The 17,381-nt window shown below is 50.8% G+C and overlaps 1 protein-coding gene across 1 annotated transcript; it reads left to right on the top strand.

Annotated features, from left to right (window-relative positions):
* The first annotated feature begins 5,945 nt into the window (after window positions 1-5,945).
* On the top strand, window positions 5,946-15,282 carry CAMK1G (calcium/calmodulin dependent protein kinase IG). Its single transcript, XM_035894873.1, has 11 exons — window positions 5,946-6,037; window positions 8,833-8,961; window positions 9,479-9,553; window positions 10,309-10,447; window positions 10,588-10,711; window positions 11,257-11,332; window positions 11,888-12,000; window positions 12,951-13,029; window positions 13,452-13,539; window positions 14,296-14,723; window positions 15,189-15,282. The coding sequence occupies exons 1-11, from the start codon at window positions 5,946-5,948 to the stop codon at window positions 15,280-15,282; spliced, it is 1,437 nt and encodes a 478-aa protein (XP_035750766.1).
* The last annotated feature ends 2,099 nt before the right edge of the window (window positions 15,283-17,381 follow it).

The following is a 17,381-nucleotide window of genomic DNA, read 5'->3' as shown; positions in this document are numbered from 1 at the left end:
CGCACACCCTAATAACTGAGCTCCCATCGCGCCGATCGTGGGGTCTCACCCGTGGTGCCAGCAGCAGGACCAGCCCCCCCCGCTCCAGAGGAGACACCGACAGCCAAGGCTTTTGGGGCTGACATAGGAAAGGCATTAAAGGGAGAAACAGGCGAAGCTTTACAGGGGTTTCAAGGTCAGATCTATGCAAATTCCACAGAAATCTAGCGCTAAACAAAACTTAATGTTCAAATCCACATCCAGAAATTCCAATCAAAATCACCAGCGCTATGGAGGTCACAGCAATGGTGCCCAGCCAACTGCCTTCGCCTTGGAACTAAGCTACTGAAGAAAGAAATATTAAGAAAAATAATGTGATTTCGTAGCATTGCCCCGGAGTTGTTTTATTCCTGATATAAAACTGAACGTTGCGATGATATGTACCTTTTTCATGCATTATTCTAGATGGCAGTGTAAATCAACTGCAAGTGCAGTCAGTAAAGTTGTTATTGCCATCTCTAAAAACCCTACAGCATGGAAAAGATTCAAAGAATTACTGATATTTGGTATATTCCTATGTGCTGTGCTTCTTGGGAAGGCACACACACAGCAGTTTGGAAAGTCAAAATAGAGCCATTGCATGGTTTAAAATAGTCCAAAACTCCTGTGACTGGGGTTAATCTCTGCTGCGATGCTTTTTCTCCATGGTTTTGTGCCATCTAAAAATGGTGGAGAGCATCACCTCCCCGGCGTTGGAGATGAGAGGGCTGGGGTGCTGGAGCACCCCAGCGGGAAACCCCATCCCAGTCCAGTCCCGCTCCACGCGGTGCAGCCCCACAGACCTCCCAACGTCATACAAAAGAAAAACGGGGTGGGTTTTTAACACTGAGAAGTCATTTGTTTGATTAAGGCGAATTACATTTGCATTCCACCCAGGAACACGCCAATCCCAAATTCGGTACTCGCCAGGAGCGGCGGCTGCTGCACACCGTGCACCATTCCTCCCAGCAGCAGCGGCATCAATTCCTGCCGGCGAAGCGCTGGGGTTCCCGTCGCCGCGCCGCCAGGTACCGCTGCCGTTATCGACAGCGACGTGCACGCACACGCACACCCACGGCAGCGGCTCGTGCTCCTGGCGATTTACTGGTGGTGAAGGGCTGCCTGGTTACCATCGCGGCGGAGCCATCTCCTCCTCCTCCTCCTCCCCGCTGCCGGTGAGCACCCAGGCGGGCGCTAATCCCCGCAGACGGCGGGAGCCGAGCCGGAGCAGCAGCCAACAGGAGTTGCTTTGTGTGCGCTGACTTGGGTAAGCAAAATATTTTTTCTTTAACAGCCGTTTGCTCTTCCTGCCGGCTCTGTGCAGGGCAGCGGGTGGGATTCTGGCTCACCTGGGGGCGGGGGGTTAAATGAATTTTATCTAGTAGCAGGAAAATACCGGAGGGCTTCTCTGCACAGACTGTTAGTCTGGTATCCTACAGCACTCGTGTTATATTTAGCAATTTCATAGAAAGCTGCCTTCTGACATCTTACTTCAAAAGTATTTTAAGGAATCTGAAATATTTATAATGAAGATTGGGATTTTTGCAAGTGTTCGTCAAGGGCTACCAAGTTAACGCACTGCTTTTGAACGGATGGAGCGGTGGGATGAATGCAAGATGTTTCATGGGGATTTGTTTTTAATGGCGAGCTCGTGTTTTCGATTTCTTGTTCTTTTGTCCCTGAACACAGAGGCTGGCCTGGCAGTTAATTCATTCACATGCAGATCGCTTGTTTTGGTGTATTCTTTAACACAAAGCCTTCTGACTTTGTATTCTCCTTTTTTTCTGCAAACTTCTTTCCCATTCTCAAGGCAAAATCCCGAAAGCAGCATGTGTCTTCCCCCTCCATATGTAACTTTGTCACAAGACTATTAATCATGCCTTACAATAATTTTGCTAATGCAGTATATCCATTCGGAAGCAGGGTGCCTGTCTGCAGATGGATTTGTTACTGGGAGATATGAGAGCGGAACAAATTTCTTCAGGAAATATTTAAGCAAGGTCATAAAAACATTCATTACATTCTAAGCAATGATGTGGCGTTTGCTGGATCAGACGGAGTACGGCAGCAGTCACGTTTATTGACTTAGGCTATGGAAGAGCCCAAAGGTTAGACATTAATATTGAAACTATTTACTACTGTCAGCATGTACTCATTAGAGCGAAGTCCTGCATATTGCTTCATTTGTTATGGGCAAGAGGGAAGCTAAACAAATTAAAGTAATGCTGTGTACTCCATTTCCATCTCCAAAGGTCTTTACCTACATTAATTAATGAGCATTTCCACTTTATAATGCAACCTTAACACACTGCTGTTCTGGCACTGTCAAAAGGCGAAGGGGCAGAAGGGCCAACACGGACCCTTCTCCAGATGAGGTGGTTAAAATAAGGTGTTTGTCAAGAGCCTGCTGGGTGTGCTCTGTCTGTGCATCCCGTGAAGATGTGCCCTGCGAGCCAGGGGTGATGCACGCGGAACGGGGCGGCAGGACGGGTCTGACAAACAAAGTATGTCAGGAGCGGGATGGGGGCGTGCGGACGGACACATGGCGCAGCAGGACAACCTGCCAGTCCGAGCACAGAGCCTGCTTGCCCAACTTCTGTTATGATCTTTTCTATTCCTGCAAAAAGTAAAGCTCCTTCCACCACGCGAGTAGATACATTAAAGCCCCGTTTACCCACACGCTGTGTACGAGCACTGAGAAAGGCCAGGAGGTTGGGTCAGAGCCTGAACAGGTAACAAAAACCAGACCACAAATACAGCCAACATTGCATCCTCGCAAGCTGCTGCACAGCACAACAAGTGGCTGGGCCAGAGACAAAGTAAAGACGAGGTCCCAGAGCCCGCCTGGATGAAGTCCTGTGTAACATGCTCTTGGAGAACCTGCTTTAGCAGGGGGGTTGGACTGGATATCTCCCGAGGTCCCTTCCAACCCTTGCCATTCTGTGATTGATTCTGTGATCAGGGAATTCACAGCTCTCCTAATCCTGCAATCACGGCTGGACCGGGAGGCCTCCGCATCCTCCACCGAGCCCCTTTGCAAATACTTTCCCCTGTATCAAAAAAGGAAAAAGCACGGAGAATAACGTGATCCAACGTGAGGAAGGAGGCAGGTGGGCATGCATTCATCCCCCGAGCACATACGCAGCTTTACGTTCCAGGCAATTCAAACGTTTCATTATTTTGCTCTCAAAATAGCAGCAGCGCTCACTCCCCTTCCTCGCAGAGCGGCGAGGGGAGGCAGGAAATGATTTGCTCATGATGGCAGAGAACAACTGAGAAGGCAGGAAACCAAATCCACGTGTGGGGAGTCAGAGCGATTCATCCAGCCCTTCCTCCAGACACCAGCGAAGCCAAATGCCGTACACGGAGAGTGACAGAAGGAGGAACGATAAGATGAACAGATGATTCACAGGAGACTGAAGAAAACACAGTACTACCTTCCTTTAGAGGCAAAATCCGTTTTAAAATAAGAAACTTGTTGAATTCACAAGGAATTAAACATGAGAACGCTAAGGGAGTCGAGCTTAAATGAGCAAACGTTGGGCCAATTTGACACTTGTGCTCGAATGGGCCAAATTCACAGAAGCGAGCACGCACGGCTCCACCCTCGCGGCCGTGCCCGTGGCGTGGCCCAGCCCCCCCAGGAGGGCTCCTCGCACTGCACCGCGCTCGGGCTGCCCCAGGGAGCTCGTGCCCACCGGGCTCACGGAACGGCGACTGCAACGCTGCTTGTCCCTGGGGCCAGGCTGCCCTGGGTTTATTTATTTTTACTTCACATTCTTTCTTTGACAGTAGGCTGGGAAAGAAAGAGAGAGGGATCATCTGAATTTCACCCATCGTTCAAGATCACACGGGCATCACGCGTTTGATGTTCGGTTAAAGCGGATAAAACTCGCCTTCCGCCAGCAGCCGAACGGCTCTGCCACGAGTTCTGGGTTTGTGACATTCCTGTTCTGCGGAGGTTTGGGACGGGCGGACAACTCCACAGGAAAATTTCATTTTGGGGTTCAAAATGTTGGCAGAAAGGTTTCCATTAGTTGATTAGTGGTTTTGTGAAGAACTTTTGATCTTCACTGATTCTAAATGGCAAGATACGAGGCTGTGAGCAACCTGGTCTGGTTAAAGGTGTCCCTGCTCCCTGCAGGGGGGTTGGGCTGGGTGACCTCTAGGGGTCCCTTCCCACCCAAACCATTCGATGATTCTAAGACATAGCTGGTTTCATAAGGAGCTGCATTTCTAGGAGTCACATGTGCATCAGAGTCCAGAAGGTAAATAAAGGTCAAGTGCCTGCCGGTCTTCGGTGATTTTATGGACTGAAGCCTTCGACTGTTTACAGTTGAGTCAATTTTGTTTTCAATAATGTTAAATTAACCTTTAAGAAATTGTGTCAAGGAGCTCAAAACCCTGAAACCGTGCTAATTAAGGAGAAAAAGTAGGTTCAGGAGGAATTCAATATCTAAGCTGTCTGTCATGAAACAAGATCGTTCGGCTTTTTCTCTGCTTTAATACTTCTGCCTTTTCCCAGTGCTTATTTTTTACACAAAAGGTTGGGCTTTGTCTTTGGAAGGCTCAGCTGTACCCCATGGGCTTGCAGGCGGCCGTTCCTGCTCTCGACGCCAAGGTGGAGCCCCCCCGTGCCGAGGGGATGCCCCCCCGTGCTGAGGGGATGCCCCCCCGTGCAGAGGGTGCTGCTGTCAGCACCCAAGCCCCTGCTGCTTGCGGATATTTTCAGCACATTTCTTTCATATCCTGATAGCATAGACAAGCCATGGTTTTTATATATTTTTTTCCTAGTCTCAGGGCTTGTTTCTCACCTTGCAGCATGCTGCCAGTTCTGTAACGTTAGACCTGATCTTATTAAGAGCGCTTAGGCTTTAGGAGAACATTTCACGCCTCCCAGACCTTGTGCAAGCTCTAACTAATTCTCCCCCCGCCCCGGGTGAGCTCTCCCAGGCTGACAGCGTTACTTTCTGCATTACCGCGGTGCTGCCCAGCCTGCGCCCCGAGAGCTTAGCGGTGGGGGGGAAGCGGAGGACGGGGACCTGACCAAGGTCAAGCCGCCCACGACGGGCGACACGTGTTCTGGATGCACGGATCCGCCGGGAGTCCCATGGCTGCCTTTACCGACAGACCAGATTTCCCGCGGTTCCCTCCTCCGGCGACACACGCCCAGCCACCGCCGCACGGGGCGGGGGCGACCCCAAAAAGCTGTGTTTGCTAGGAGCGCCCCCCCCAGTGGGGGCCGCTGGTGGGGACCTCCCTCGCTGCAGCCCTGCGCGAGGGCGGCAACGGGGAGGTTCTGACTCAGAGCAACAGCAATCTGTCAATTAACAAAAATTAAAGACGACAGCAGCGCAAACTGTGCAAGACAGATCAACAAAGTGTTTTGCATCAATTCCCCTCCCCGCAGTCATGAGCTCTTCAAACTATTTGTTATTTGAGCGATAAAGCAGCTCAGCTCTAATCCGTCTCCACCACTGGTTGTACCTAACTTTTAATCCGTTAAGTCACGGATGCTTTAGTTAAAATTAGCAACCCTTCAGCGGGGGTTTTTTAACCACAAAATATGAAGCACAATATAAACATGTGTAATTGCCACCACGCGCTAAACGAGTATATGGGCAGGAGGGTGTTGCTACGTGGTCACCAGCTCCTTCCCAGCCGATCTGGGGTCGCCCTGCACCGGTGGCTGGAGCAGGACATAATGGCAGGGACATGGGCAGCTCCAATATTTGTGAGTAGTGAAAGCAGCACAAAATTTCACACGCTTGGGAAGTCCGACTCCTCCGACCAAGCAAAGACCATTTGGCATCCTGAACCCAGCTAGCTCCCGGGTAGTCCCGTTCTTCATGCGAGCACCTACCACAGCAGTCACCTCTCTCCTCCTCCTCTTCCTCGCAGCGTTCCCTGCTTCCACTCTGGAGGAGATGGGTCGCAAGGAAGAGGACAACAGCAGCTCCTGGAAGAAACAGACGAGCAACATCCGAAAAACATTCATTTTCATGGAGGCCCTGGGCTCGTAAGTACCGCAAGCTGCTCTCCAGGCAGAGCCACCACTAGAAACTGGCTTCCCAGCCCCGGGCAGCAACTCCCCCCTGGGCACTGGCCAATGTCACAGGAAACTGGCCCAGTCCCCAGGGGAGAGGTGGGTGTCCCATCTGGGTGCTGCTGGTGCTCAGGTTGGTGGCTGACGCTTGCCCAGCAGCACCAAAGCAGCCCCTTCCCAGCCGGCCCCGCGGCACAGCCCCGGCTCAGCTCTGCCCTCTCCTCCTTTCCCTCGAAGCCTGCGTGACAGCTTCGTTAAAATTTGTGCTCTTTTTCCGCCGAGCACGCTGGTCTGCTGCTGCTGCAAGGTCAGGCAGGGTCAAGGGACGGCTCTGGGAGAGGTATTAGAATAATAAGTCGTATCTTTAGCTCGTAAGCCCTGACTCGGTTGAGGGATGAAACAAGACCAAGGATGTTCAAGTTGTATGATATTTCTCTGTGAGTTAACGGCTTAATTTGCCTTTTCATGCGAATGAGACGGGAAAACATTCCCAAGGTGGCGGAGGAGGAATCGAGCTCCCTCCACCAGCGAGTTCTGTCACAGCCAAATTTTCCACGACTTTAGAACCCAGGGCAAAGCTCCCAAAAACGGCTCCTCCAGAGCAGGGCAACATTTTAAATTACTGTGTTCCTGGTCAGCCTCAGACATTAGTTAAATTATCCGGCAGCTTTCTCTAAAGGAATGAGGTTAGAACAAGCTTTATTCTCTTCTAGCCAACTCGTTGATTCATCATTTTTTAATAAGGGGCATAATTATTATAAACTGTTTGGGACAGCTATATAGAACAGATGCCCCAGCATCTGATTTGTAGGTTGTTCATTTCCTACTATTGCATTAATAGGAAAATTTAGCATTAGAAATTGGGATTTTTTTCCACATGCACCGCGTCAGCTAGCGGAAGAATCTAAATGAAGATCTGGGACCTAAAATTGCCCGGGCACCTATCATCACCTTCCCTCAGCATCCACAGCCGCTGGCTTAGGGACCTGAGCGAGGGCATCCCTGCCTATTCCCCGGGAGCTCTCTGACACCTGAAAGGCATTTCCACGGAACAGCCTTCATGCTCAGATGGATAAAAGGAGAAAAATGCATGAAACAAGGAAAAGGTCCCACCACCACCTGCTTTTTGGGCCAGAAGAGAGAAGACCATCGCACATAATTTACCGAGGGAAAGGAAGATTCGAATTCATCTGTTGGGATGCCTTCCCAAAAACCTAGGGAGTTTTTTGTTTGGGTTCTTATTTCGTTGGGTTGTGGGGTTGGGTTTTTTTTTCCTTGCTAGGAACCGGCATTCCCAACAGTCCTGCGCGTCATTTCAGCAGCACCCGGGGTCCGCTGGAGGAGGAGGAAAGCGGAGCCGAGCAAGGAGCTGCCTTTGGCTCCCGCTGCCCCCGCGTCCTCGCTGGCCACCGCTCGCTAAGGAAGGACAGGAGCACAGCGCCGTGTGCCAGAGGGGTACGGCTCCGTGCCCAGCCCCCCAGCTGCTCAGCATCCTGGGTGCTTTGCGTAGCGGTCACAGGACACGCACGGTTTCTGCCCTTGTTCACTGGGTTTGCTGCAATGGCATCCCCACCCACGGGGGTGCTTCCGCCGCGCTCCCCCGCCTCACTCTGCCCTCCCGCTCCCCGCAGCACTTCGTGGACTCGGTGGCAAGCTCCATTTAACTGCCGTCAATTAATCTGTTGCTCATTTGACGAGGATTATTGAGGACTGGCCTGGCAAAGTATGCACTGTCACTATCCTGAGACACGTGTTCAGCTAAGACAAACCTTTAACAGGATTGCGAGCTCTAGGCACGTTATAAATACCCGTACGGGGAATGCAAAAGACGCTCGTCATCGCTTTGTCACCAAGTATTAGCAGTCTCCGTAGAAAGGAAAACACATTGGATGCTGAATGAAAGAATTAGCTGAGGTTGCCCCGGTGTTTTGTACTTTAGACATACAAAACGTTGGTTGATACACCCAAACTGCAATGAAACTGGGTGCTCCTCACTGCAGTTTGGCTGTCCCAGTCCACAGGGCAATGCTGACCAGGGACAGCGTTAAGACAGTGGGGGCTTTGAGCAGACACAATTTGTATTAAGCAGAAATTTGGCCCTGTTAGAGCGGAGGCTGTTGAGATCTTCCCAAGGGGGGGTGTTAACCCCCGTGAGAACCCGAGCTGCAGAGTCCCCATTAGGGAGGTGGTTATGGGTGCAGCCCCTCGGCCAGGCTTGCACTCAGCCTGGCAAAACCCCCCCGGTGCCGATGGATTCAAGTGCAAAGGTTCCTTGAAAGGCAGCGAGGTGCAAGACCGTGGACAGTGCTTCCTCCTCCCCCCCCCCTTTTTTTGAAAACCGCGTTTGCCATCCGCCTCCCCGGAGGCGTGCTCCGAGCCTGGCACGGCCGCGCTTCACCCGTCGCCTGGCACGCACGGGGCAGAACGCTTGGCTGCCTTTACAGGCAATCCCGAAGAACATGGTTTAATTTCATGGAAGGGATCTTCGTTGTCCACTACCTCAACACAGCTTCACGATGAACGATGCAAAAGGAGCCTTTTCTCTACAGAGAAAACTGGGGGGGGGTTTCTACATATTGCATAATCTTGCATTGACCGTCCTAAGTTCGGGGCTGCTGGAGATGTAGTTCTACCTTTACAGTCAACAACTGCTTGGACTTAAATTACTACCACATCGGGTTTTCTCGCTATTCCCTCTCTCTCTCTGTAAGCATCCTTCCAGTCCACAGCAGCAGCATCTACTGAAATACAACTTCTCCCCCCTGCAGAGGTGCCTTCTCGGAAGTTTTCCTCGTGAAGCAAAGGAGCACTGGCAAGCTCTTTGCTCTGAAATGCATCAAGAAGTCTCCGCTCACAAGGGATAGCAGCTTGGAGAATGAAATAGCAGTGTTGAAAAAGTGAGTACATATACATTGTAATGTAAAGCAGAACAAATGTCCTTTCCTAAGACGTGGGGCTCTACAGTAAGAATAATATCAATATTTATTTTTAAAGACTATATAAATATTACTATGAATTAGTAGATTAGTAAAGTTTCTTCTCTCATTCCTCGGCTGGACTTGGAACCCCCCAGCCGTACTGCCCCAGACCTGGGGAAGGGGAGAGATGAAGCAGAGCAGAACTCAGGGAAAGGAGACCCAGAGTTAATGCTTCTGCAGCCCAGGTAATACACCTGATGAGGAGCGGGCAGCCGTTGCCAAACGAAGGGGCTGGTCCTTTGCTGGTGCCTGGTGCTCCAAAGGGAGCCTGCAGTGGCGTCGATGATCCTCCGCCACCCGGGGCGAGGGACATCAGCCACAAAACAGCCCAGTGAACTTTTACTGGTGATTAAAGCAAGATGACTGTTGGCTTTTCCACTTGAGAAGCCACCTTGTCCTTGCCAGGTTTGTCTCTGACCCACGTTTACCTTTGCAGAATAAAGCACGAAAACATCGTGACTTTAGAAGACATTTACGAGAGCACAACCCACTTCTACCTGGTCATGCAGCTGTAAGTATCAGCAGAGCCATTTCTTTGTGAGCCCCGGAGGAAGAAGAGTGGCGGGACCGGGGTGACGCGACCGGGGTGACGCACGGTATTCCAGCACCCACGCCCCAGGGTCCCTCACACGGAAAGGCTGCGTGCACAAGGGCCGCTCAACCCCCCCACCACCACCACCAAAGCATGGTTTGAACTAACCTGGACGCTTCTCACGCTGTCCTGGCCCATACTCATTTTAGCAGCAAGTTCCTAAACCCAGATTAGGATCTATTTATGCAAATTAATTCATCACAGTTTAGCAGGGCAGAGACAGAAGTATTTCTAATTAAAGCTGTGCCATGCAGGGTTTCTAGAAATGAAAACGGGCAACGTGTCAGCTGCGGGGAAAGCAGCTTGCGGTGGGCATCGGCTCTGAGCACACGGCTGCTACTGCTAACTTCAAAATTTAGCTAAAAGGAAGCAATTGCACGAAACCCTGAGTCTGCTTGAGTGGCAGAGCCTGGAGGCAGCCCTGCCCGCAGGGCTGGGTGCCTGCGGCTCCCAGATCCCCAGGTTTAGCAGTAATGCTTACTGGCACCCTGAAATTGCACTCGAGAGCGTCCGTCGGCCCCTCAACCTCACAAAAACCGCTGCCCGAGGAACAGCTCTGCTGTAGGTGAAGCTGTAAAAGGACCAGAAGGTCAGGCCTGCCTGACACGAAAGCACGATAAGCTTTGCTTAATTTTCTTTTCAGTCTTTTTCTTTGTGAACTACCATTTCTGCAGGGTATCCGGGGGAGAGCTATTTGACCGGATTCTGGAACGAGGCGTTTACACAGAGAAAGACGCGAGCGTGGTGATCCACCAGGTCCTGACAGCAGTGAAGTACCTCCACGAAAATGGGATAGTTCACCGTGACCTGAAGGTGAGACCCAGCCCCCACAAGAGCAGTGCCCCGGGGAGCTGGCACCACTGCAGCCTTCACCCGCTCTGCCCCACGACTTTCTGTTGCTCTTTTCCATTTTCCTACACAAATTTCAATCGCTGACCACTCTGTGTTCGCAGCCCGAGAACCTTCTTTACCTGACTCCCGAAGAGAACTCCAAAATCATGATCACGGACTTCGGCCTGTCTAAAATGGAACAGAACGGCATCATGTCCACTGCCTGTGGGACTCCGGGATATGTTGGTAAGCCAAGAATCAGGAATGGGCACTGGTGGACTGCCCGGGAAAAACCTTGTGCATGTACAGTACATTACCTAGCAGAAAGGAAAAAAAAAAACCATAATTAGGTTAACAACACCATGCTACGCACAGACGCACTGCGCGGACCACAAAGACTGGGTTACAGATAAGTGTAGAGACTGCAAAATCCCAGAATGCTTAAAAGTGCAAAGAAAAGGATAAAAAAAAATACGTCAGTGTTAGTCGTATATTTATTGAAATGTTAACAAAACGGGATTTTGTTTGATGTCCAGACTGCACTGGCTTGATCCTCAGCTTACTGGTTAAAGCCTCAGGATGCAGGCAGAAATTATCAGTGGTTCTCTCTATTCAATGGGATAAAATAGGGACAAAAAGCACAGCCCAGTGCAGGTGGCAAATGGGGCTGTTACCGGCTGCTTCTCCCGCACCGACACCTCGGAGGCCGGGTGTATGTGAGCTGCTGCCTTTCCCAGTATGGAGCAATTTATCGTTGCTTGGAATTTTCATTTGGTTTTGCTGTTCTGCAGCTCCCGAAGTCCTCGCCCAGAAGCCATACAGCAAAGCTGTAGACTGCTGGTCCATTGGAGTCATCACCTATATCCTGTGAGTAAGAGCAAACCGCATCCCACCTCTTTTTCCATGAGTTTCCCAGCTCCTCCATCGCTTCAGACACCTCTGCAGAGCAGCAGCGCAAGCGGGGGCGATACCAGAGCTCCCATTTTGCTGCAGGAATAGAGGAGCGGAGAATTCCTCCTTTGCACAGATTCACTAGACCACAGAAACGAAAGGGATGTGAGAAATCAAGTACTGGAGCGGAGATGAAAGGAATCACATTTTTGCTATTATGTGCCTCATCCTATGCTTTGTTTTTTTTTCAGCTGCCTCCAAACATCATTCAATCTTCCGTGGGACTTTTTGTTTCGTTTCCTCCCACACCATACAGCTTTGTACCAGCTGTGGCTTTGTCCTTTCGCTGTTGCAGTTCAGTTTTTAACTCTTCTCTGCAGCTTTACCAGCACGCGTAGATGTGAGGGACAAGTAGATGGGTAGGGCAGCCTCCTCCCTCCCTCGCCCTGCCCACGCGTGCCCAGCCTGGCCGGGCTGCAGCGGAGCCTGCGCAGAGGTGGATGGCAGCACTGACGTTCTGCTCTGTTCCAGGCTGTGCGGGTACCCCCCTTTCTACGAAGAGACCGAATCCAAACTGTTTGAAAAGATTAAAGAAGGCTACTATGAGTTTGAGTCTCCATTTTGGGACGACATCTCCGAGTCAGGTAACGCTCCGGCACTGGGAAGCACCGGGCTCCCTCCCACAGGCTGCAATCCAGTGCCCTGCACAGCAGCAAACCCCCAGACGTGGGAACTGACTGCAGAGGCTCCCCGCACCGCAGAGGCAGGGGCGATGACGCCGAAGCCGAGCTGCACCGGCAGAGCTCGGGGTACTTTGCACCCTGCCTGCAATGCGGCATCCTCGGCCAAAGCCGCTGTTAACATCACCCTGATTTTCATGAACGCTTACCGAGCTCAGAGCAGGCCTGGGTTTCCCTTGGAAGCAGGGGAACTCCAGGGATTTTCACCTTATTTTTCTGTTTGGTTTGGGGGAGGGGTTTTGTCGTTATTTTTTTTTCTTTTTTCTTTCCCCCTTTGCATTTTTTCCCATCAGGTCGCGTTCCCTTACACAATACAGCAAACCCTGCCAGCACCCTTCTACCGCACTAACCTGCCTGCGGAGCTCGCCCACCGCGAGTTTACTGAAGACAGCATCTCGGCAGCATATTTTGAACATCAATCTTTTATACATACAAACAAAACTAGCGTGAGGTTTGTTAGGACTCAGTAACAACCACCACAACCCTCCCTGAAAAATAAGAGAAAAAAGAAAAAAAGGGGAGGGATGTAACTGCTCTTTAGGGCAACTTCTAAATCTGCTCACTTTGCACTTTCTTATGGTTTTTAGAGTTACTTTTTAGCTCAATAATTCAACTCAAATTCATCCAATCTAAGCCCGAAATTTGGTACGTCCCCAGCGACAGTGTTTTCACCTGGAGCCCTTCGCTCCAAACATCTCCTTTTAACGGAGCAACGAGGCAGCGCCAACGCCTCCCTCCCGGGGCTGGGCTTCGCCACGTTCATCCACTGGCGTTTGCTGCGTCCTGTTGGGATCGTATCTCAGCACGAGGAGAAAATAACCTTTTCTCTCTGCTTCTCCTCCCCTCCTAAACAGCCAAGGATTTCATCCGGCGTTTACTGGAGAAAAACCCGAACACGAGGTTTACCTGTGAAGAAGCCCTGCGGCACCCATGGTGAGCGGACCAGGGCCCTGGCAGTAGCCGGTGGCCACGGGATTTTCCAGCCTCCGTGTCTGCTCCACGTGCTCGGTGGTAGCTCAGAACAGGGGTGTCTCCCCAGCCCCCGTTATTAACGTCACCGTCTGCCTCCGCGCGGCCCTGGGTGCTTTTTTTTGTGCGCAAAGAAAAAAAATGATGAATAATTAAAGATGCAATTTGTGCATATTTGCCTCCATAAACAGAGGCAAAGAAGAAATCCCACCCCGAGCTTTTCCAAGCTTTGAAGTGTGTGTTTGTGTTACATTTTGTTGCTGTTTTTCCTTTGGGTTTAATTATTGCTGATTGAACGTACAAAGCAGTTAGTTGCCTCCAGAATATGGAATGCCTTACGAATGCCATCTGCCTACGAGCCCATTTTCTTCTCTCCCCATCTGCAGGATTAATGGAAATACAGCCCTTCACCGTGACATATACCCATCTGTCAGCGCTCAGATTCAGAAAAACTTTGCAAAGAGCAAATGGAGGGTAAGTCGTCTGCTGGTGGGAGCCTAGAGCCATTCCGCTACCAAATGCCAGTTGCTGCCATCCAGCAACGAGCCAGGCTTCAGCTGGGTGGGTAAGAACCCAAGAGCTGAGATCTTCCAAGGGCTGCCTGAAAATTGTCTGCCGTTACTGTTTATGGCGTGTTTGCACCAATACTCCCTGCTGCAACCCATCCCAGTAGATTTACCGCAAACGTTGTGCTATAGTGGCCTCGCCAAGAAAGTGAAGGGGAGGAGGAGAGGGTTAATGCCTTTATACTAAGGGAGTGAGATCGGTGCTCCCCATCTGGGAGCTTAATCCAGCTTTTCCTTCTTTCAGCCTTGAAGATAAATTGGCACTTCATTGATATCAAGAGTTTTAGTCAGAATTTGGGTGGCGAGAGGAAAGGAACCACGGGTACAATAGCATTTTAAACACTTACATTCAAAATTCAGCTCTAGTCTTCCATTTCACACCACAGGGTAGTTTATAGCCGTTTCCCCCCCCATTTCCTCACGCAGAAGTGGTTGTAGCCTTCAAAAGCAGCTGCAGTTTGCCCTCAATGGAAACTGCGGTGCCTACGCCAGGAACGAGCACGTCCCACTTCCCACGCGCAGCGCAAACCGTCGGTGCGAACCAGCACAGCGCCGCGCACGCAGCCGCTGCCCGAGGGGGACGGGACGGTCCGTTCATCCCACAGCACCCACCCGGCCCAGTGTCCCTAGGTGCTCACCGTGGGGTTTTTGTCTTCCTCCCCAGCAAGCCTTCAACGCCGCAGCCGTTGTGCACCACATGAAGAAGCTGCACATGAACGGCCACGCAGCGGCCGACAGCGCCCTCCCCGTGATACAAGTCTCAGAGGCATCCAGACCCAACACACCCATGGTGGCCACCCGGCCACCAACGCCAAGTGAAGACAAGGACACATCGCTCCCTCTGGTCCCCACGCGGGGCTGTCCAAACCCTCCCACTCCACTGGAGCAAGATGCAGGAACGAGAGAGGGAAAGCTGCAAAGCCACTCGGAGAACGGAGCGCTGCCCGCAGGCAGCAGCCTGGTCCTGCCAGATAACCATAGCCCACCGACCAGAACTTCTTGTGGCTGCAGTCCAGCCTGCATGGGCCATGAGAAAACGAAGGCATCCTTCTGCTCTGAGACAGTGCTGCTTAAAAAATCTGCAAAATCCCAGTAGGTATCCAAGTCATTAGTCATAATTTCCAACAAAGTATTTGGGAATAGCCAGCTCTGGAAGGAGGTGCCTGGTACTTAAGTTGCCAGCCCTGGGTGGAGGTAGAAAGGAGGGAGGAATAAGGACAGAAGCAAACGTTTTGACTGGCTGGATAGTGGTACCCAGCCAAGCGTCCTCCAGGCACGGCAGGGTGCCCGGGCTGCATGGCAGAGCCCCCTTGACTTGGGCACATTTGCTTCCCAGAAACTGCAGCTGGGTAAAGCTGCTGATGGGAATGGCTCAGCTGGTGCGGAGGGACTGGACCCTGCCTCTGCTGTGCAGCGCTGACTCCCACCCAGCTCTGCTTTGCTTTCGGCAGCTGCTGTTCTTTATATCAAAAACACAGCTTCAGTTCACCTGCAGAATGAATGTAAATATTGCTATTTCTCTTTTCTTTCTCTTCCCATTCTTCCGTTTCCAACCAGTCATTTCAAATCAGAAGTTCTTGTTCCAATGAAAACCAGTAAACACTCTTCTCACTGTGGCACTGGGCAAACTGGAGTTTGTTTGATCATGTGATGAGGAGGCAGCCAGCGGGCTCCCCACATCACCAGCGGTAAGTGCTCTGCAATCCAGTCACTAGCTGCCCGTAATTAATCCTATCACGGCATGAAAAAGGGAAAGGCACAAACAGCAAAGTGATTGTACGTGAAATAAGTTGACTCACAAGGGGGGTTTGCAACAGAAAAAGCCTTAACTAAACCATCTTTCAAGGAAGAAATCACCTTCCAGCTTCCATTAAGGCCAGTCCAGTGACTCTGAATCCAACTTTTACAATCACAACAGGGCTGCCCAAGGAGCACGTGAAAGGAAGCCAAGCGTGGAGCTGTCGTATCAAACTCCGCAATTATTCAGAGCTGCTCACTGGGAATCACGCTGGAACTAAAAGCTTCATCAGCTGGGATTAGGGCTTTTCAGCTGGGTCTCAGCTGTGACCGTGAGCAAAGGGCTGGCAGCAGGCTGCTGGCCCACGGCCCAGTGTGGGCTGGACACCTCTGCACCCTGAGGGCCGTTCCCCTTCCCAGATTCGGGCCAGGCAGGTCAGCTTAAGTTGCTTTGTCACCAGAGAGCAGAGCATGGAGACGTTCGTTTTGTAGGTGAGCAGAGTACAATCATGAAAGCTTCATCCTGTTTGACCATAGCTTGGATTAATTCTGGACTAGCTAAACTGTTGCCATTTGCACCCCATTACATATGAGCACTGGGAATTATCGCTGTTAGATCCTGCAATAAAGAATGTTCCTCAAAGGTGAGCACACGCCAGCACAGCTCTGCACAAAAGCTACATAAAGCGAGCTACATCCCATCATCTTCTGCCTCTCTTCACCAATGAGATTGTCTATAGGCTCCAAAAAGGTCCATCCCAGTGACCAGTCCTGTAACGACCCTTTACAAATAAGGCACACAAAGGGATCCAAGCTGTTCCTAACCCCCGCGCTACTGCTTATTAACAGAGCACGTTTTGAAGGTAGCGGTCTGGTGAAACCAAGTCCAACCCTCAGTTGAAATTCTCTCTCTCTCTTGCAGAAACAGAAGGGCTGTTTTACTCTTTTTCTGCACTTCAAAGCCAGACATCAACAGTGCGAGCCAGAACGGAGGCTGTGTCCCGCCAGGAGCGGGCGGGCAGCAGCGTCTCCGAGAGCAGCGACCGACTGGCGCCCAGCAGCGCGTTAGTCCCAGGAATCCATCACTGCAGTGACCTCAGGGTGTTTCTGGATCGTTAAAGCTGGGAGAAGGCACTTTAGCAAGGGAAAGTCTGAGGCTACTGCTAGCACATCCAGTGTATATTATCCATACGACACCGCTCAACGCTACAAGCTTTTGTTCCCTGTATACTGTTCAGTTGTCCAATGCAGAAGTGCACTGCACAGCGTGAATCCTACAAACCAAAGCCATGCAGAGTTTTACTCAGTGGCAGCTCAGTTATTTTTACAATCTGCATCCTATCCACTCCTTGGATTTTGGTTAGTCCCAGGCTTCGGCACTCTCAAATTCAGCACCAACCAGCTGCCCAGGCTGCGCAGTTCTCACGTCAGCTACAAAGGCAGAGACAACCTGCTAGCAACCTCCGTATGTCTGATAATAATCACAGCAAGGTCTAAATTCCCCGCTTCCAAGTCTGTAATTGCACAATAAATACTTGCTTAATAAAGCCGAGTTTTGTTTTGTAAAGTGCCTGTTGTTTATTCATAGAAATTTGATGTGGAAACGGTCTATTAAGTCCCCCCTAAAGTATTTCCCATGCATCTGGAGACCTGCTCCCTCCGGGATTTTTCTGGCAAAGTGTTACACAGTAAATAAGCAGATGGTGGCAGAAAGTCAAACGCGACATTTGACTTCACCTTTGAATATGAGACCGCATTGCTCTTATTTGTATAAATACAGGTAGGTTGTATAGATAGAGACAAAATTCTCCATTTCTGTGACCTGGGTCTTTGAAGAAAGATCTAGGATGGAAACACCGAAGCCGTGGCAAGTTTTCAGGATTAACTGCAGCGCAGATAAAACGTTATAAAAGGCCCCACGTGAAGGTTTTAATTGGAACAGTGAAATTCAGCTAAAAGAGCTTGCATTGGCTAAAACGAAAAAAAAAGAAAGTCTTGGCTTGTAAGTCCCTC

This window comes from Egretta garzetta, unplaced genomic scaffold, assembly GCF_000687185.1.
Source record: "Egretta garzetta isolate BGI_Z169 unplaced genomic scaffold, ASM68718v1 scaffold245, whole genome shotgun sequence".
Lineage (NCBI taxonomy): Eukaryota > Metazoa > Chordata > Aves > Pelecaniformes > Ardeidae > Egretta > Egretta garzetta.
This window is presented reverse-complemented; position numbering and strand designations above follow the sequence as displayed.

What these genes read in the sequence shown, in the direction of transcription:
- CAMK1G (XM_035894873.1), top strand. Translation starts at nt 5,946, where the DNA reads ATGGGTCGCAAGGAAGAGGACAACAGCAGCTCCTGGAAGAAACAGACG. An exon ending in TTCTACCTGGTCATGCAGCT is followed by an intron (nt 9,554 to 10,308) that starts GTAAGTATCAGC and finishes CCATTTCTGCAG; the next exon opens with GGTATCCGGGGGAGAGCTAT. An exon ending in GGACGACATCTCCGAGTCAG is followed by an intron (nt 12,001 to 12,950) that starts GTAACGCTCCGG and finishes CCTCCTAAACAG; the next exon opens with CCAAGGATTTCATCCGGCGT.